This window comes from Primulina huaijiensis, chromosome 18 (assembly GCF_012295235.1).
Source record: "Primulina huaijiensis isolate GDHJ02 chromosome 18, ASM1229523v2, whole genome shotgun sequence".
Lineage (NCBI taxonomy): Eukaryota > Viridiplantae > Streptophyta > Magnoliopsida > Lamiales > Gesneriaceae > Primulina > Primulina huaijiensis.
Window position 1 is genome coordinate 1781219 of NC_133323.1, and position 21886 is coordinate 1803104.

Sequence of the window (21886 nt, forward strand, 5' to 3'; positions counted from 1 at the left end):
GATTCTATTTGAAAAAAAAAAAAAAAAAACCCTGAAAAATGGTTTCTTCTACAAATTAGATTTCCCTGCGACACTTGAACTCAAACCACACCAAAGCTGTGATCCCAACCGACATATCTCAGTTTTCTTCCTTCCTTTCGTTCTCTTTCATTCACACAAAACTCTGTCTCCCGCCAACATTGCCCCTAACAATCGAGCATTTAAACACCGTTGAACCCTCGAATTGGTGTACCAAATTATAGTTTTTGAGCGTTTCAACTCTGTTGAACGATTGTGTTGTTTATACTTGATATATATCTCGTTAAATTAAAGCTGCATTGGTTTAGTCTTGTTGTGTAACCTCTTTCTATCAAGAACTTCACAGGGTTTTAAGATTGGAACTGGTTTCGCAACTTTGTGTCAAGAATCATATGCGAAGGTAATTTTTACCCTATCGCGCACGATTTATAGTTGAATTCTATGTATTTATGCTTTATGTATTGGTTCCTGTTCAGGAAAATTGGAAAGTTGCGAAATTGTGCTTTTGTCCAAATATGTTTGCAGGAAACTTGAAAAGTTGCGAAATTGTGTTTTTGTCCAAATTTGTTTGCACTTGGTTCGTTGGTTTGATTTAACTTTGGAGCCGGAGTGCAGATTCGAAGAGATTTCTAAAAAATGATGTATGTGGTGTGTTCGGAGTGAAGGAACCCTTGATTCTGAATCCATCCTGTTAGATTGAATGATTTTTATCTTTTTGAATTTGTTGATGATTATGATGGATTCAAATCTACCTCAGTATGTTTTCTGTCGAAATCCAGCTCAAATCCGTTACTCAAATTTGAGACGTATAATCCAAACTCAATCTAAGGGTGTATTTGGATGGATGGATTTCAAATTATTTACCTTGTTTGGATCGAAAAAAGTCAATTGATTTTCAAACCATTTCATATGAAGTTAAGTAATTTCAACAATTGATTGCAGTGGATTTCAAATAAATCTAAGGTGGGTGTCATTTGAATCCATTCCTCAAATCCACATCCAAATCAAACCCATCAATCCAAGCTCAATCGAAGTTTATTCAATGCTCAGTGGTATCACTTGCATATAGTTTGATTTTATCGGGGTTATGACAAGTTGCCTGGAATTTGCGATTCTCTGAAAAGTTATCGTTTTCTATTTTGGGTTTTATTTGTTTCTTTTCTATTTCTGTCCTCATAGGGAGCCGATAAATTTTATGAATTACCATTCAATGAACACGAGCTGGAATCAGGCTTTTGATTTAGTGGGAAAAACTTTTTGGATAAAATTTATGTGGAATTGGAAAAAAAGGTAACAAAGAGACGAAAAAAGCAAGATTTGTAGATAATTACTTTAAGATTGTCCTTTATGCTTGAGAAGAGGAGCAAACATTCTGCCTTTGTTGGTTCCATCACCATGGGCTTAGTAGTGTACCAAGCAACAAGGCCTTTAATCAGTAGCTGCAGAATTTGACATGAATTATTTTCTCTTACTTTTATATCCCTGTATATCAGTGGATGAACTTTCCTGATGATTGTTGAGAATTATGCTTGGAGCTGTATGTTTAAATTCCATTGGCATTTTTCTACCAAATTTGCAGAATCATAGGTTCGGCAAAAAATTGAAATGGACAACAAGAAGGAAAATCTTGCTGGCAGGTTGTTTGGAAGTTTTATACGCTATATGCGAAGATTTCTTTTTCGCGTTCTTTCTGTGGGTCCAATTCCAAACCACCTGGCCTTTATTTTAGATGGCAATCGAAGATATGCCAGGAAGTGGGATCTTGGAGAAGGAATGGGCCATAGAGCCGGATTTTTGTCTCTCATGTCATTGATGAAGTACTGCTACGAATTGGGTGTGAAATATGTGACCATATATGCATTTAGCATCGACAATTTCAAAAGAAGGCCTGAAGAAGTTCAGAGTGTGATGGATTTGATGCTCGAGAAAATTGAAGGTTTGCTCAAGGAAGAAAGTATAGTGAACCAATATGGGGTCAGGGTATATTTTATCGGGAACTTGAATCTTTTAAGTGAAACTGTAAGACTTGCTACTGAAAAGGCCATGAAAGCCACATCTAATAATGACAAAATCATTCTCCTTGTTTGTATGGCCTATACTTCAACTGATGAAATTGTGCATGCTGCTCAAGAATCTTGCAACAATAAGCGGCATGAGATTCAATCTGTGATGAAAATGAATGATGCTCAAAATGGTGATATTGGTAAAAAAAAACTTGGGGAAAACTATGTTATAAAGCTTGCAGATATCGAGAGAAACATGTACATGGGAGTGGCACCTGATCCTGATATCTTGATCCGTTCCTCAGGCGAGACTCGACTGAGCAATTTTCTGCTTTGGCAAACTTCAAACTGCCTTTTGTATTCCCCCAAAGCATTGTGGCCGGAAGTTGGCTTGTGCCATTTGGTGTGGGCTGTACTGAACTTCCAGAGAGTCCATACCGAGCTGGAGAAGAGAAGGAAGCAGCTGTAACAGTTCTCTACACCTCAGTGCACTTCTCGGGAAACTGGCATATGATATACATGTACTTGATACATACTTATCCTCGTATCTAGCTTAATAGCAGGAAAGAATTAAGTACATTATAGTAGTTCTCTTTCAACCTAAAGTGATACTAATGTTTTATCCTATTTATCATCATTTGCATATAAGCAGTCCTGTATTGACCAGTTTTAGACATGACGGAATAATTAAAGCGGTGATGGTTTTGTATTTCAAAGTAAGCATCCTGGCCGGGTATATTTGGTATGTGATTGCATTGCATAGTGTACAGATAGATATTGATGGGGTATGAGTCCAATTTAAGTATTTATTATTTAGTCCAATTTAAATTAATTATTTACCATATTAAAACTATTGAAGCCCTAAAGTGTCTACAAAGGGCCAAGCTCACTAAGCACTTTAAAGAAATCTAAAAATAGACGAACACTCTGACCGTACGAGGTACACTCTCAATTTTTCATGCTTAAGCACTCTTTAGTTTTCAGAGCATATCTTCGAATTTTTTTATAACTTGAGCGTCGGAGTGTACGTCAGGCAACCTTCGACGTCTCGAACGTTTGTTTGTGATGTAGGTGATAATCCATAAAATTTGTTATTTTCCAACTATTTGGCCCGTTTACAAGTTAGTTGCATAAAATTTGTTATTTTCCAGCTATTTGGCCCGTTTACGAGTTAGTTGGAGTGTCGATCTACGACTACTTGGATCAAGCCCACGTAGTAATCCGGAGATTTAAATTTTTTGGCTACATCAGATATATTGTGAATACAAAAACTTTGGGCACTTGAAAATATGAGGGCTTCATTCTTACGTCTGTGACATGATGTTGACCTTCATCCTCTGATGTAAGACTGCAAGTTATAATTTGAAGTTATCCTAAAGCTTCATTTAATTTAGTAAACATTATATTTCAAAAAGAATTGGCAATGTTCAGATGAAAGGAAAAAAAAATTAACAATTTTAATAGCGTGTGTGTGTAATATAAGTCGTCGAGCCGACAACCTCCAAAAAAACATAATTTTTCCAGCTTTCTTTATTGTCGAATGTTACTTATTACAACATATATTCAATGAAAATAGATTGCCTTTTTGAGTATATATGATATAAATATAGATTCATTCTAGTTTGTGATCTTTATCTATCGGTTTAAGCAAGCCATAGGTTACTGCCATAGAAATCCACCCTCCGACCAGAACTCTCATGGCAGAAAACCTAACTGATGACCCGCCAAGATATGCTCCTACTCCCCCGAAAACAGCCAGTGAGACGGATGTCACGACCACTATCACCACCACTCTGATCGTGTTGTGCGAAACCGCCATTGCTGACAGCAGAGGCAAAGCTGATCCACAAAGAAACGCTGATGCCGATGCTCCCGCGGCTTTATACGGATTCGGCAACGTTTCCTCCAGGAAAGCGTGCGCGTGATCGCTTGATATAACTTTCATGAAAGGAGACTTGGGAGTGGCTCGTGATGGCGCCTCGATATCCCCATTCAAGTTACCTTTGGCACCGTTGTTGCTTTTACAAATATCAGCTTCTGAATTGGGTTTTTTAATAGATATGATCTGTTCGATATCTCTTTGCGTCGACACGGATGCGAACTCGCCGACGGCCATGCTGCATGCCCCGGCCAGAGCTCCAGCCAGGCCCGACACGATGACAAGCCATTGATCGTGATCTTTAGCGGCGGTGACTCCAAGCATGAGGGATGTGGTGGACAGCAAGCCGTCGTTGGCTCCAAGAATGGCGGCTCTCAGCCATTGTGCCCGTTTTAGCAGTTCAACCTTTCCAAATTCTTCATCCTCTGGTATGGGCAGTTTGATTTCAATGGAGGAAACCATTTAAATAATCCAGAGAAAAAGGGATTTTCGGGAGTGTGGAGTTGAACTGGAAAACACGCTCCCTGCGCGTGAAAGCATTTAATAATCTTGTTCTTAGGCGATGTCGGAGAAGAGGATAAATCCATCGTGGAGAGCTAAGAAAGATCATTTAACTTTTGTGAACAAGGTTTTCGTCTTCTAATCAGGATTATTACAGTGTGCCTTGTTTGACAGTATTACCGATCTTTATTCGTGAGACGGATCAATCATATCCATATTTACAATAAAAATTAATATATTTAACATAAAAAAATAATATTTTTTCGTTGATGATCTATATAGAATATCTGTTTCATAAAATTGACCCATGAGACCGTCTCACGAGAGTTTTTGTGATTATCATATTTACTTTTTTAATTTATTAAAAAAATATTCAAGAAATTTACAAACCGATTGCAACATCCACACACATTTTTTTCAGAAGAAAAACTCTTACGAAATTATTTAATATGTGACATCGTTTGATATATAAGAAATCTACTCATTTTCTAATAAAGTTATTTCCAGTAAAATTTATGGAACACCCATACATTTATTTACATGTCAAATAAAAATAAATTTAAGTATCGTTTGAAGTCAAAGAAAGATAAGATAATAATATAAAGATAAACAATTTGATATAATAAAAAAAAATAAAAAATAATAGTTAATATTATGTTTGGTTAGATTGATAAATAATAATTTATTTGGTTTGATCGATTAAATTTGATATAAGATGATTAAATATTCTTTGTCCTTTTAATAATTAATATAATATTAATAATATTATTTATTAAGGGTATTATTGTAATATTGATCTTATTGTTGTAATATAAATAATAACCGAGTTGATTAATGTAAGATAAATAATATGACCAAATAAATATGAAATTAGATAAGATAAATTATCAATAGATTAATAATTAATAATGTTATATTTCAAACAACACAAAAACTCCTGTGAGACGGTCTCACGGGTCAATTTTGTGAAACGAATATTCTATATGGGTCATCCACGAAAAAATATTACTTTTTATGTCAAATATATTAATTTTTTTGTAAATATGGACATGATTAATCCGTTTCACGAATAAAGATCGTAAGACCGTCTTATGAAAAACCTACTTTTTCCGAAAAAAACCCTTAGTTTATAGATAATCAAATTTGATGAAAAATCCCAAAGAGAAAGGAAAATGATGCCAAAAATTTGAAGCGTACAGCAGCTATATTAGCGTCAAATATATTTTTATTAAAAAGATGAGTGCAACTGAAGTTTAAAAACAACTTAAAAGTTTACAACAATATTCGGGTATTGTATACGAATAAGACGATATGGATACATGTTATATATAGAACAGGAAGTCATAAATAATAATTTATGGCTAACATGCGACAGCGGCTTGGCGTCGACTGCAGCGACGGCGAGCGGCAACAGAGGCGGTTGATGTCAGCCTGAGAAAGACTGGTAGAAAGATCGATCATAAAGATGGAGACATGAAAGCTGTGCGCCCTGTGGAGCATGTTTAAAAACACAAGACCCAATTCCTTTTAATTAATAAATTTCCAAGTAATCATAAAAATTTTCTTTTTTTCGATTTTAACCCCAAAAACTTTTAAAAATTTACAAATTTGCCCAAACATATCCGAAAAAAACATCGAAACCGTTTCTATCCAAAACGTATCCGACTGATCAAACTTCGGAAAAGTCAACGACACGAACCATGTCCAATACTTCACAAAAAAAATCGGAGTATCCGTGCTACATAGATTACATAACAGTAATATTCTCCGGTTATCTAATTTAAGTTGCTAATTCAAGTTGTGATACAGAATGCAGATTCATGTTCTTTGAAAAGAGACAATTAACCACCATTATATTAGGTCTCGCTTGTCTGGAACCGGAAACGAAATAAAGACAGCCTATGAAGCCAGAGAAAATCAACATCTTCACGACTTCTAGCTAGGCATGCTGCTTGAGGAGCCCCGCTTTTGCTCAATACTCGAGAGATCCTAAAGTTGGAATACTCGACACAATGTCATTGGCATCATTATTGTTCACTGCTTCGACAGCATTTGTACTCAAGGATTCAGCATCTTGTTTTCCCAGCTTCTGCATATCCTCGGGAGAAAGAATCTTGATGTACCAGACATTGTTCACAAAAGCACTGTACATCATTTAACACCATCAATTCAACATAAAGCCAAATTGTGAAACCACAGACAAGGCAGGATCGCTGATCAAGTAATCCTTGTTAACATATAAAAAAAACAGGAGACCATATTTCTAAGTTTTGATTCTTGAAAAGATGGCATAATGAAGATGAGGTTTAACATGCGTTCATGGTTATTTACTTTCCAGATTGGTATTTCATATTGCCTGGATGAAGTTTAATGAATGAAAAAAACTCTATTTTCTAAAGTCCATCATCTCAACTTTCTAAAGAAAACATAATTCATTACATAATAATAAAAAGAATAAAATTGTTTAATGTATTTTGTATAAGATCATCATTTTCATTCAACTATTTATTCTTAGGAGAAGTAAAAAATTTAGAGAAGTAATTTCAATTTTTTTTGGCAGGGTGATTAATGTTTAGTGATTACAACAATGAATAATTTTAAAAATTGCCTTCTATATACTTTTTTTTCCTTATTAAAGACTTATTTAATTGAGCTTCAGGCTATTTTTAACTATACATATTTGGCGGCCTAAATGTAGCTTCTATTACCATCTCCCGCTTAACATATAAAGGTAATTCATGTAATGATTTCTCACTTACATATATATAGATACTTACTCCCATGGGTCGTCTCCAAGGAGAAGCACATCGTCCTCCCTGTCAACAAATACAAGCTGCCAGCCTGATCTTTGAGGGTCTTCAAGCAACCCTGGAATCCTGAACATTTGACCCAATTCCTGTCGCAGCTCCTGATAGCTGTTGAACTGGGCGATGTCCAGCGACCTACCAACGGACCCCGTTTTATAGACCTAGACAAAAAAAAACAGAAACCAGAACACATAAAAAAATCACATCCAACATACTCAAATTAAGAAAAGGCTTGGATGCATATTGTATCAATCTCGAACAAGCACCTTGACGAAGGTTGAGGCCTGTGTCGGTTGGCCAGTGTAACCTGCACTGTGAAAAACGTCAGACGAATCTTGCACATAACCATATAGAGAGCTTTGATAACCAGATCCCTCTAGTGGCATAGAAGATATATCAGCATGAACTGAAGAAGTGTCAATACCAGACACAGTGGTGGGAAGGAGGAGGCTAGAGGAGTCCACATTGGTGCCGAAAAGACCATGATTCTGGGCATCCAAACTACAAGTATCGTGCTCACCAGAAGCATCTTTACCACGATATGGAGGAAGTGACGTTGAATGGGAACAATCACTGACAGGGGACAGAGAAAATTTTGCCACCCAAAATTGTTGATGTGACTGCTCATTGAGCATTTGCTGACCTGTTCTAGTGAAATTTAAAATATCGCCAGTCCCTTCAGTACAAAGAGAACCCAGCATATTTTGCATACTAGAATGAGCCATAGATGCCGAAAAATTATGGTTTTGATTTGTGAAACCAGGTTTTGTAAATGAAGGGGAGGGAACATCTGATGGCTGCCTTTGTTGGAGCTGATCATGTTGAATTGAAAATGATTCTTGATAAGTACGTTGTTGATGATGTTCTTCCGAATTATTTCCAACCAGCTGTAATAGTGACCTCTGCATGTTATCCGACAGCGTTTGGGATTGTGCTGAAAGCATATGAGAAGAAGAAACTGAGGGGTGGACTACTTGCTGTTGCCGTGACATAGGATTATGCCCTCCTGGATGTTGGAGATAATGAACTGGCTGTTGGAACTGCATTATTTGATGTTTCAACATATCTCCAGTGCCGAAATTTTGCAATCCTGATGCCACCATAGCCTGATACTGATGGCTGATATCGTTTCTCAAGACCGATGGATCAAATCTCTGCTGCGTCCATGGAAACATGCCAATGGACTGAAAATTCATAGAATTGAATCCTTGTTCACCAGCTTCACCACTTAACCATGTCGTGCCATTGATTGCTTCATTGTTACCATCTGAGCTAAAAGAGTCTGGGAATTAGTAAACTATATAAACGAGCATAAAATTTGATATCTGGTTTAAGAAATGAAAAAACAACGAACAAAAGATGGTTCAGTATTTCTCCAGGTAAAGGGAACTCCATCATCAAGCACTTAACCAGGGGAAAGGCAACAGTTTCATGATGCACAGGAACTCATAATATGAACCTTCACCAATGAGCAAAATTCACCAACATTAGGCAAAACTTGTACCTTGAAAAGAGGAGGCCCCAGGATACCAGGGCCGTTTCATTCTTAGAGGAAATAATGATGGATACATGGGAAATGTTGTCAAAGGCTCAATTTCCCAAAGTGATACCCTTGGCTGCCTGTCACCTGCTGTTGATTCGTCCCAGCCAACCTACAAAATCAAGAAAAATTGAAGAACAAGAGACACATCCGTAGACGATCATTTATCCGGAACCAGAGAGTTTTGACAGTTACAGAACCAAGACCGCCTTTACCACCAAACTGAAACTCATAAAAATTAGACTTTTTTTGGTAAGGTATCTGATCGAGTTAATTCTAAATCCATTACAAAACTAAAATCTTCCTTCATTGAGCACATCCATGAGTTATACCCACCGCCACAACTTTGACCTCACACCCACGTATACTCTTTTAAGTCCTCAGTTATACTCCTAAGCAGCAATGATGATATGACAGTATTACAGTAATTTGGACAATTTTTCTACTTTATGCTTTGAGAATTTAAAACTTCAGTGCTTGGTGAACGGTGAAATAAAAATGTTTCCAGCATAGTGCTCTCATATTATATACTTTGCCTACGAAAGGCAAAAGAAGTAATTTCTTACAATGATTGTCTTACATTAAAAAAATGTGGAATAGACAGTTGGGTAGCCGAAATTCAATGGATACCAAATGGTCGAGTGCTTGGGTAGAAAAACTTGCTACCTGACACATCGGGTACCCAACCTAGACTATCTGAACCTAAAAAACATCACGCAATGCCCACCCTGGAGTAAACACATCATACCACATTGAGACAACCATTAGGAATGCACATAATGTGAAAGACACAAACTCACCTAGAATCTACTTCTTAAAATGTATCTAACAAATCAAACACGATCGTGTTACATAAATATAATTTGCCAATTCAGCATGTGTCCAAGGCTAATATTTTCCAAAACTCTCAATATCCAGTTAAATAAAGCCTATGTTTACTATTCTGCACAAATTACGTAAAATTGAATTTTGTGCAGCGCATTATAATATTTTTCACAATCAGCATAACTAGATAGCAAGGGAAATGGGATTGGAAGATTGACTTCAACTCAAATCCTCTGATGAAAAATGGAGAGAATAGTAATATCAAAAGGCTTTGGCTCTTCAAACAAAGGTAGCCGCAGGAAAAATAGTAGTCAGTTGAGAAATAAAAATACTGAAGGAGCAAGTAATGATATTTTATAAAGCAGTAAAGAGAAGCCATTTACCTTTACAGAACGCCAATGAGAGTTTGGCCAACGAATAGGATCCAGGTCGCCAATGCCAGTGATCGTTCCCATGTACCTAGATGTAAAATAATATGGATAAAGAATGCATTAAAATTTTCATGAAAACACTAATTTGATGAAGTCCTGGCATCATTAAGTTTTGGAGCTTAAACAGCAACTCTTAATGGTGTCGGAAATAGAGTGATCGACTATTTAATTGTAAAAGGATATAGTTGGTTAACGAGTAGAATGAGATAGTAAGAATGGTGTGTTTAATTGAATTAATTAATTTTCCTTTTCTCTTCTCCACTTTCACAAATTTTTTCTCTTTCTTTCAAATTCCTTGAACCATAGCACATGCACCACCATCCACTCATTTTTCTATTTTATTTCTTGCATCTTCTATCCTTAGCATCTTCACACATCATTTACTTTCCATTCATGTAAAATGTGGGATTCAAGCCTATAATGTTTTTGCAGAAACGCATTAAAAAGGCATCTCATATTTTCTTCACCAAAACACATAAAATATTGTGACACTTGCTTCATCTGATCTTTGTCCCAGGGTTGTAAACCTGTTTTGTGCCCTTCTTCCTATATGACGAGAGAATAACGGAAACAGTAGGAACAGGAAGAGGAGGGGAATCGATTGAAGAGAAGGTTTGGTACTATCAAAGAGGCAAATTGATTGCCGAGAAACTTTGGTACTATCGAGGAGGCAAATGGATTGCACTTTGTAAAACATAGAGCTCGATCCAAATTTTTGCACTTAAAGAGTGATTTTGCTTCACATAATTTCTTTGTCCATCATTTACCAATAATCATTCCCACCTTTCGCTATGTCTCAATCAAAATTTCCACTTGTACAGATCACTCTCTCCTAATAGTTGCACCGTGCTGGTTAGCAAACCTTGTGAGAACAATCTTGAGAGTAGTGGAACGGATTGGAAATCTAGTTGGGTTGTTCCTGAGCTGAAGCATGTGACAAAGATTTTGTGAGAAATCTACTATATTATACAAAGTGCGGAGGGTAATTATGGTCATTCATTCCAGTTTGTTAAACGGAGCATCGTACAACTTATGCTAGAATATTACTACACATGGATGCACAAACAGACAGCTAAAATGCTAGCACAGGTCAAAGGACTGGGATTGGAATCAGAATGTGAAACAATCGCTCTACAAATCCATCAGTAAACAAACTCCAGTTTTCACACGAATCAAGTAAAACTTTACTGTCTACCACCATCGGTTATGAGTGGAACATGGCACATAACTCTAGAATGACATGTATAAGTAGCCACGTGACAGACATCACATACATCAGAGTTGGGAATTTGGTTTGCGATGAGAAAACCAGTTGTTACTCTGTGGTTCCACTTCCAGATAATGGGTATCAAACACAAATTTGACCTAGCATCATTATCGAACTTCGATTTGGTTCCATGAAAAGGAACTACACTCAAAAGCTTGCAACTCCGACACCATCATCCAGCCAGAACCCCAGGTATTAGCCCTCCGCCCAAAAATTACCTTTTATCTTCAGTATTTAATGAGAAGTTCCAACTTTTTACTCAGCTATTATATCTCTGTAATTAGTGAATAAAAGGTAAACATGGTGGGATGGAGGATGGTGTACACAAACAAAGTTAGGATAACACTAAAAGGGATCAAGATGTTGTTTGAATGAATATTCTGCCAGAGTTGATAATTTAGCCAGAATAAATTAAAGAGTAATATTAATTCTGATGCAAATTCCTAATTTGACGTCATAAAATTTATAAAATCCAAAGAATGACCCTTGGATCTGGCGTCAGGGAATTGCTCTTATGCTAACAAGAACTAAAGTTGTACAATTTTGGTAATATCAATGTTCATTATGTCAATTTATTGATCGTAGTATCATTACTACTATTGAGTTGTAGTTGCATTTTGTCCCTTTTCATTTTTCAATTTAAAAAATCAAGTTTAGAAGTATCATGTTTATGGATGTCTAATAATCACATCAATACAGGATCAAAGCAGTCATCGCAACACTCAAGGTAACTAGACCCATAAATGGTCACATATGTCAACACATCTGAATGACATGGATCATGAAGTGGATGTGTAGCATGAAAATTTCATGCAATGTGATCATAACATGCCTATTTCCAACCGGTCCTCCCTTAGTCTTTTTGAGATCAAACGTTAAACCATTCTGCAGAAAATAAATGTACATAATTGTAACTGAAAATGTCTGCAACTGAAAAACATGTAAAATAACAAACTCCCACACTAAAACTTAATTTCCTCAATCGACATTACACTCATACAAGCAGTGTGCTCATAAAACTGTTAGGGTGGTAGTCCTTTAATAAGCAGATCCGCAACCATGGAGTTTGTACCGATATGCGCAATAGACAACTTGTCACTCTAAATTCTTTCTTTAACAACCAGGAACTTGATGTCAATATGTTTTGATTTCGTCGAGCTCATGTTGTTATTGGAATACATAACTGCCGATTTATTGTCAGCATGTATTCTTAATGACCTTTTAATTCCATCAACAATGCGCAGTCCCTTGAAAAATTTTGCAGCCATGTTCCATGATTGGATGTCTCATAACACGCTACAAACTCAGCTGTCATGATGGAAGAGGCTATAAAAAACTGTTTAGCACTCTTTCAGGAAATGACACTTCCAGCAATGAGATAGATGTAGCCCGACATAGATTTAAAATTATCTTGGCATCCAACAAAATCGGAGTCAGTATACCCAATGATCTCAAGTTGATCCAACCTCCGATATATGAGCATGTAATCTTTTGTTCTTTATAAGTAGCGTAAAACTCTTTTGACTGTTTTTCAATGTTCTATTCCTGGATTACTTAAATATCATCCCAACATTCATGTCACGTACGCAATATCTGGACGTGTACAAATCTGAGCATACAACTGCAGATGCATAGAGAATCTTCTGCATTTCCTTTTCCTCCAAAATAATTCTTGGGGCGTTGTTTGAGACTAAATTTGTCTCTCTTAGCCACAGGGGTATCCATTGGTTAGTAGTCTTGCATTCCATATCGTTGAGAACTTTCTCGATATAGTCTTTCTAAGATAATCCAAAAATATTTCGAGAAAGATCCCGATGTATATTGATATCCAGTACAAAAGATAAATCACCAAGATCTTTCACCTCAAAATTCTTAGCTATAAATCTCTTGGTGTCATGCAACAATTCTATATCGTTGCTAGCAAGTAAGATGTCATCAACATATAAAACCAGAAAAATATGCTTATTCCCACGGAACTTATGGTATACACAATTATCGAACAAATTCATTTCAAAACCAAACGAGATGTTCACTTGATGAAATTTGAATTATCATTGTCGAGATGTCTGCATTAGCCCATAGATGGATTTCTTTAATTTGCAAACCATATTTGTGTCTTTGGACACAAAATTTTATGGCTGCATTATATAAATCGTTTCATCAATGCCACTATTTAGAAACGCAGTCTTTACATCCATCTAATGAAACTCAAGATAGAAATACGCCACCAACGCCATAATAATCCTTAAAGGGTCTTTCGAAGAAACCGGAGAGAAAGTCTCATTATAATCAATGCCACAATTCTGTGTAAAACCTTTAGCGACAAGATGAGCCTTACATTTTTTCACATTGCCTTTTGAATCCCTCTTGGTTTTAAATATCCATTTACAACCAATTGGCTTCGTACCTTTAGGCAATGCGACAAGATCTCATGCGTCATTGTTCTTCATGGACTTTATCTCCTCATTCATTGCATCATTCCACTTTTGAGAGTTAAAATTTTTCATGGCTTGATGGAAGTTGAAAGGATCATCCTCCATCAGTCCAATACTCCAATATCTGCCTCATGTTCTTGAAGAAATACAATGTAATCATCTGGCATTACATTTATCCGCTCTCTAGTAGATATCCTTAATGACATAGGTTCTGAAGGTGATTAAGTTTGTTCATCTGGAATAAGAGGATCTCCAATGTTGTCCTCCTGTATTGTGTTTTGGTCAAAGAGAAAAATGAGATCCTGATCAAAGTCCAAGACACATGTGGGAATATTTACATATTCCTGATCAAAGTCCAAGACACGTGGGAATATTTACATATTCCTGTTCAAAGACAATATCCCTTACTTTATTTCTTCCGTAAACTCAACATCCTCAAAGAACTGGGCATTTCCTGACTAAAAAATCGACTTACTTGCGGGATCATAAAACTTGTACCCCTGGATCTTTCAGAGTATCCAATAAAATAACAGCTGACCGTCTTTGAATCCAGTTTCTTTTCATTAGGCTTATAGGGATTTGCCTAAGCTAGATATCCCCAAACGTGCAGAAACTTAAGACTAGGCTTTTTACCCGTCCAAATTTCATGAATAGTTTTGGTCGCTGCCTTAGTTAGAACTCAGATATGGATATATGCTGCGGTCTTTGTGCGTCTCCCCATAGTGATTTTGGTAAAGTAGAATGACTAATCATACTCCTTACCATGTTCTTAAGATTTCAGTTTCGTTTTTCAGCAACATCATTCATAGTAGGCGAACTCTAGGAATCTAGCAAAAAGTATTGGATGTTGTTCACCTGAACTGTCATATCTATCATAGTATTCACCACTACGGTCAGGTCTAAAGCTTTGAATCTTTAAGTCAAGTTGATTTTCAACTTCAACTTTATAACTTTTGAACACATCCAATGACTATGCCTTTTTATGGATGAGATTAATGAAGTCATATCTTGAAAAATCGTCCGTGAAAATTACAAAATAATGTTGACCATTCCAAGAAACTGAAGAGAATGGTCCACAAATATCAATATGTATAAGTTTTAAGACGCCTGAACTCATGTTGGCTTCAAATCTCCTTTTGTTGGTTTATTTTTCATTATATAATTAACACAATTATTAAAATCTGTGTAATTTAAAGGTTCAAATTATTCAGAGATATGACCAATTTCTTGTGGCATAATGCAACTGAATTACCACTGGTTAATTTTCTTTTAGTGTCTCAACTTGTTTACATGGATTCATTAGATAAACCAATAACATCCAAAGAACCAACCGATTTTGAATCATGAAACAAACTGAATATTTCATTTCCAAATGAACAAGAATAACCGAATTTGTCCAATGCAGAAATGAAAATCAAATTCCGTCTAAAAGAAGGTATACCAAATGTTTCATAAAGATCCAAATATATTCCGGTCTTTAACAATAATATAAATTTTTCTATTGCTTCAACTTCAACTTTGTTGCCGTCACCAACGTAGATAAATTTTTCAGCATCACTTGGTTTTCGACAATCCAGGCAACCCTGCATAGACACACTGATGTGAGTTGTTGCACCAGAATCTATCCACCACATGTGTCTAGGCACTGAAGTTAAATTAACCTCAAAACAAACCATATTCAAAAATATATCTTTCTTAGCACGTCAAGCGTGGTAATTGGTGCATTGCTTCTTCATATGCCCATCACTGCCACAGAAGAAACAATCAGAACTTTGAGAATAACTAGGATTCTTCTGTTGTTACTTTGGAGATTGTGTAACCGCAGCTTCCTTATTCTTCTTTTTCTTCCCTTTATCCTTCAGTAGATGCATAATGAGATCTTGCCGCTATTTAAACTAGATACACCAGTAAGTCCTTAGAGAGGTCAAGCTTCAGTGCTTTCAACCTCAAGATGAGACATTTTCATAATGTACTCCTTTATGTTGCTCTTACCCTTGTACCTCTCATCGAAATGAGGCTTGCCAAAAGTGTACCAATTTTAGACTTTTCACTTTAATCAAACCTCTTTTCGAGGTCCTGAAGGAAGGCCTTAGTCGTAGCAATGTCACTAGACATTGTGCCCCTTAATGTTTCTGGAATGTTCCTCTTCATAATCATCATACACATGCGATTTGACCGCTCCCACCTTTCAAACTCCCTCTTTTTATAAGAGGTACTCTAGTCCGTAATGACGGGAGGATAGTCGCCCTTTGTTGCAAGTTCCAAATCTATGACTCCGAGAACTATCAATAAATTCTCTTGCAGCAATTTAAAATCGGATTCATTTAACATATGAACAGAATTTATGTTGGAATGAATACTTGCACAAGTCAAATCTGAATAGAGAACAAAAAACCAAATATACATGCTCAATTAAATATCCAAATAAAATACTTGGAATGAATACTTGCAGAAGTCAAATCTAAATAGAGAACAAAAAAACCAAATATATATCATCAATTAAATATCCAAATAAAATAATTAATCAATTCAAATTATGTAAACCCCATAAACAGGAAATCAAACACTCCATTATTGTTTTATCTTTGGACAAAACATTAACTTGTAAGTGATATATTGGCACAACAGTTAAACACTTATAGTAATTATCATGTCAAATATAAGTCTTCATTTGGGCTGATTGCACATGAAAAACCAAACAACTATCACATGTTTATCACCGCAAATGCATATGTAATCATATTAAATATTATTCTTCTTTTGGGCCGATCCATATAAATCACATAAACCAAATTCCTTTTGTATTTCAAAATAAAATTAATCCATAAAAGATGTCACTTTGACAACATTTTATTTCAATCAATCTATTTAAAAATACATATAATCTTATCATTATTTGAATTATTGAATATTTAAACTTAAACCGAATAAACCTGAACCATAAAAATTAAAAAAAAATCGGAAAACATTCGTACAGTGTGCGTTGGGAGCGCCCCGAAAATGTGCCCCAGCGCGCCTGCTACTGTCCAGAACGTCCTGGCGAGCGGGGCGCATGATCTGGAGACCATGACCCGTGTATAGATAATGTTTATCATTATCTTCCGATATTTCTGTTTTAGCTCATTGTAAAAACAGAAATTACACTTGTGTCTCTACACATTACAAGATCATAGCCTATTAGATACATTAAAGCCCAATAGCCCAAACTTTAACTGATTACTTTAATTTTGAGCTTAACTTATAAACAACCAACAACACATAATTATTCACATATAAGTCCATATAAATAAAAAAAATCTAACATGAACTAGAAAATAATGAGATTGACAATGAATTTTAATTATTATCATTATCATTTTAGAGTCCAATCCTTGGGCCTAAATTTTCTCATCATATACATGATAATTACAATTTCCAGAATTTGAAGAGATCAATAATGAATTCTAAACCATTCTCATGGTATCTATGTGCATACTTTTAAGAATTACCGTTTTCTACGAGTATTAATAAGGCATTCAAGGTACCCTAAACATGCATGCATATACGTAGCATCTGTTTGAAAAATCATTTGTTTGTTTTGACTGATAATTAATTGTAAATTATCTACAAGTACTATAATTATTATTGTTATTGTTGTTGGTACCAGTTCGGAATTTGCATTCCTAAAATGCTAATGGCATTCCACCATAATTTACTTTTTTATACAACTAATTATCAAGATCTCCCTTTTATGTTTATTTTAGTTTTTAAAAATAAATAAATTTTAGTATACTGATCAAAACTAAAATAGTTTTCCAACATTTTTAAAAAAAAATTGTACCATTCAATCATTGTCACAAACTACTTATTAAAATGTTTAAATAATCAATAAAATGAAAATCTACATGATTATGAAAAAATAAATAAAATATTATTGCTACGAGAGTCCAAAACCAATCATTCCACCTTGTTTATTCCAGTGCTTCCTTTTGCAAACTTACAAAATCTACTATGATTGTCCCTACACAAGCATCTCCCTCTCCAATGCTTCCTTTTGTAAACTTACAAAATCTACTGTGATTGTCCCTACACAAGCATCTCCCTCTCTACAAACTTCTTAGATACACAATTTCCCAGCTTGATCTTGCTACATTTCAAATACATATAAGCCAAGCTAGTGTGAATTATGTAACTCCCAACCAAACCTGATTGGTATTTTTATATTTACTATCTTAAACTAACACACAAATATTTGGAGTGTGCTGTTTTTTTCTAGATAATAGGAGTTTTCAGTATAATGTTATTTTGAGGTTCATCAATCTTTATTAAATAAAACAAAGAATATAATGTAGGGTCTGTCATTCATAGTCATCCTATATGATTTTCTTTTTTTAGCTACTGCTAAATTTAATTTTGTATACCGTTTCTTTTTTATATTAAATTGAGTGCTTATCTAGTGTGTGTCAACATACAGCACATCTGCTATTTGCTAAAAGTAGAAAATGCACATAAAAATACCTTCGAACACTCGATTCTTCAGTTTCGAATAGCATCCGAAAACGCATTCCAACAGAAACACGAGTATGATAAACAGCTTTGACATACTTTGACAAAGGAATGACAAAGTCGGATGGACTAGCCCTGCCGTAATAAGCATTTGTTATCAGATTAAAATATATGTTACTATTATTTCATCTATATCTTTATACAAACATAATTAATTACTATGGTTATCATGATTACCACCTTGGGTTATAGAATACTGTGAAGCAGCTATTAGTAGCAGCAGCATGAGCAGCGGCAGCAAGAAGTCCAATGTGCATACTGTCACTTGAAAGGACGGATGATGGCATCACAGTTTGTGGTCGAGTGGCACGACGAATTCCCAAAAGAAGCTGATTTTTTTCGTTCCTGCAAACAAACTAATGGAATAAAACTTTGCTAGAAGAAACTGAAATTGAGGTTGAAATCAAGTAGGTACGTGGTACCAGATAAAAAGAACAGAATCTCCAGCAACTAGTCTTTTGGCACTGACAAAGACACTCCACCCAGTCGTAAGCAAATGACGCTTGGGTTGACCTGCATGACGGAAAATTATAGAATGCTATAGCAAAATTCAGAAGGTCAAAGCAGACACATGATGTAAGTTATTTTTTACACAAATCAAATCTAATATTAGATTTAAGCATGTAAAGTTATCCAGATCGTAATCATCATGCATATCAGCCAAGACTACTTAGGTTTCTTGTAGTTTGAGTTGTTTTATTCACAGAAAGAGTTATCTTCATCCCGTAATAATTTATTTCACTGTACAGTATAATCATTTAGTCATTTAACACTATAAATAATATGATACATTTCCAATATAACCTCAAAAGGTTGATAAATGTGTATTATATACATGTTGTATAAACGAAGCTTGAATCAAGTTGATTTGCATGCATAAAAATTAAAAAACTTTCAAAATTTTCTTATCTTAACTACTTGTGTTTATGTGTCCGAAGGCCGATGATGGACTCTTTGTAGATATTACTCATAAACCTGTAAGATAGCTTATCAAATTGATACGGTTAAAATCCTACACATTTTATATTTATCACTCCACCTGTAAGAAAGGACCAACAATAAAATAGCATGAGCTCAAGACAAGAGCGAAAGGTACTTATTATGCATTATACTATTGGTATACTTTAATTTTGAATATTCTCAGTAGATGAAGCCTTTTAAGTGGCAACAAAAGGAGAAGGTCATTTTAAAAAAAAAAATTTGACCAAAGTCATTTTGCTAACTATCCCGTATTGGAATATTTGGGAACCATATGAATTTAGGTTAAAAGAACTTGCAATCTTACCTCGAAAAATATGCCTAAACTTCCATTCAGCATCATGAAGATCTCTGGCAATAAGTTCTTGTGCAGGTGGTGTCTGTGAGAAATCCTGAGGGAAAACAGATAATTCAGTTTCAACACCAGTTTGGCATCACAACGATCAGGTTATAAGTATCTTTACCAAAGGTGGGAAAACTTTTTCTGCAGCCCGACGTGGAACAGAGAATCCTCCATGTGTACTAGTATCACTTGCTGTCAGAGTCTTGCAAAAGTAATTAGTTGGTTGCCTGCTAGGAGTTCCCAGCTCCACCGGAAGATAAGTATCCTTTTGTTCTTGCTGTCGTTAAATAAAAATTTAGTTCAAACACAAACTCTGATTATTAGAAGAAAGCTAGACAAAGTATCAAGCAATTCTGTGTATTTCAAAATACCGGAGTTGAGGGCTGCAATGTCATCTGAGCATATACTTCATCCGTTTCAACATCTGCCTGAAATTCAACACATGAAAGGAACTCTTTTACAGTCGACAAAGTAATTTCCCAATTGAGTTAACTTGCAAGGCTAAAAACAAAATATATATAATAAAGAAAACCTACATGCATTGTCACATTGTGAAGTTGGCAAATCAACTGTGGTGGCAAGCTCGGGTAGTTAGGTATGTGCGCATCTATGTCTTTATTAGTTGTGGCAGCAACCTGTCAAACGTTTACCAGTTATAATATAATATTTTAGATGCCACGCATGCAAAGTAGTAATGTGAGGGTTTAAAAGGTGCATGAGGCTTTAATAACGTTCTAAAGATACCCCAAACTAACCTGCTCACTATGACCCTGAGGGAAGTAAACCACACGACTCCCCACCGTTGGTAGGGAAACCAGAGGACCAGCACAGGCATGCCATAGCTCAGAATTTAAACACTTCTTCTCCCCTTTCATAACCACAATCAACAAGAAATTACCCATCAGCCATGATATTGTCCAGCTAAATTACTAATTGGAATTTCTGTTATGGCAAAAGATATTAAAGAATTCTACCAGGAGAGGGTTGCAGTTCAGTAAGAAAAGAAATTGACCGGTAACACATGAAAAATAGTAGAGAAGAATTAGATTTTAAAACGAAGACAAAAGAAAAGAAAGGTCTAAACTAAAACAGAAAGTGCATAGGAACAAAGAGAAGACACAATCGGCACCTTCATGAGACTGCTGACCCATCCCTGATGTTGAAGGTTTCATAGTTTTATCCACACTTCACTTAAATATAGAATATATTGTTCTTCTTTCTTTATAAATCAAAGTAGCAACGATTCCTCGTATAACAGAATTATTTATTGTAACATCAGCTTCAGCTCACAGAAACCCCCATTGAAGAGATCCTTGATACCTCGAACCCTAAACACTCGGGCAGTATAAGCTCCAACTGTCCCCATTCTGCCTACCATCTTAGCCTCCCAACTGAAATAGTACTCACCTGCATTTTTCTTCGCCGACAACTACGGCCAAATTCACATAAACCCACGAAAAGAAAGCTCGTACGAACTCCTTAGAGCACCCAATTTCAGCCGATAATTGATAATTGCAAGAAACCCACAAGAAAAAGAAAGCCAAAAAGAAACCAGTCCCTCTCCTTCAGTAAGACACCCCATGAATAATCGATTGACAAGTTAAAGCCCCATCTTTTTTTTCTAGTCTTGCTTCTTCTGGGTTTTGTAGTTACAGTAGGCAGAAGCTGGAAACTAATAACTTTACCAAAACCAATCGCTATCACTCCACTCCTATCAGGGAAGTGAACAAGTGAGAGAAAATGAAAGAAAAGGGCCTTCTTTATCTTTTATAGTCCACCCGACCAAAGGTCGACCTGGTTGCAGTCACCCACAGTGGAGAGAGAGAGAGGAAAAAGTGTAAGTATGTGTGTGTATATGAGGATGATGATAAGAATAATAATGCAGATGCAAATGCAAATTCTGTACTGCTGATACTATGCAAATGGCTCAGCGAGTGTTCCTCTTTCTTTCTGTCTCTCACTCTCTTTCTTGGACTACTGGGCTATCATCAGAGAGAGGTTTTGGGAAAGAGGGGATTTGGACCGTTGATGGAAGAGTACGGTGTCATTCTGACCGTGGAACGGGAAATTGATTTGACAGGAAGCATGTGCGACCATCCTTCAGTGGTCATCGTCAGAGTACGGACATCACAATATAATATTGCACATGACAAAGAAAGAGAGCCTTCAGATCATCATACTTCAAGAATTATACCCGCCTCTGCACAGCCCTCGGTGTATTCACATAATTGTCACCCCTTCCAGGGAATGTAGATCTTAGTGATGACTTTCCATTGTTTTTAAAAATATTTAAATTAAAAAATGATATAAATTA

General features: G+C 35.8%; 3 protein-coding genes across 7 annotated transcripts; 1 reads left to right on the top strand and 2 right to left on the bottom strand.

The window, feature by feature from the left end:
* Window positions 1-28: 28 nt before the first annotated feature.
* LOC140964935 (dehydrodolichyl diphosphate synthase 6-like) lies at window positions 29-2730 on the top strand. Of its 5 annotated transcripts, XM_073424927.1 has the most exons (4): window positions 29-418; window positions 544-659; window positions 1598-1655; window positions 1748-2730. In XM_073424927.1, exon 4 carries the CDS (start codon window positions 1792-1794, stop codon window positions 2488-2490), a length of 699 nt encoding a protein of 232 aa, XP_073281028.1. In that variant the 5' UTR covers window positions 29-418; window positions 544-659; window positions 1598-1655; window positions 1748-1791; the 3' UTR covers window positions 2491-2730. The 5 variants fall into 5 exon arrangements, with proteins under 5 accessions (XP_073281028.1, XP_073281025.1, XP_073281027.1 ...); XM_073424924.1 differs by having other exon boundaries at window positions 1598-2730; XM_073424926.1 differs by lacking the exon at window positions 544-659.
* A 780-nt stretch (window positions 2731-3510) lies between these two features.
* LOC140963896 (vacuolar iron transporter homolog 2-like) lies at window positions 3511-4488 on the bottom strand. Its single transcript, XM_073423380.1, has 2 exons — window positions 4023-4488; window positions 3511-3986 (listed from the first exon to the last, which is right to left on the bottom strand). The coding sequence occupies exons 1-2, from the start codon at window positions 4360-4362 to the stop codon at window positions 3634-3636; spliced, it is 693 nt and encodes a 230-aa protein (XP_073279481.1). The 5' UTR covers window positions 4363-4488; the 3' UTR covers window positions 3511-3633.
* A 1629-nt stretch (window positions 4489-6117) lies between these two features.
* Window positions 6118-21554, bottom strand: LOC140963894 (auxin response factor 8-like). Its single transcript, XM_073423378.1, has 14 exons — window positions 20702-21554; window positions 20328-20440; window positions 20109-20207; window positions 19944-20000; window positions 19694-19849; window positions 19537-19621; window positions 18674-18764; window positions 18432-18596; window positions 18204-18326; window positions 9957-10032; window positions 8713-8860; window positions 7475-8475; window positions 7179-7369; window positions 6118-6545 (listed from the first exon to the last, which is right to left on the bottom strand). The coding sequence occupies exons 1-14, from the start codon at window positions 20742-20744 to the stop codon at window positions 6374-6376; spliced, it is 2520 nt and encodes an 839-aa protein (XP_073279479.1). The 5' UTR covers window positions 20745-21554; the 3' UTR covers window positions 6118-6373.
* Window positions 21555-21886: the final 332 nt, after the last annotated feature.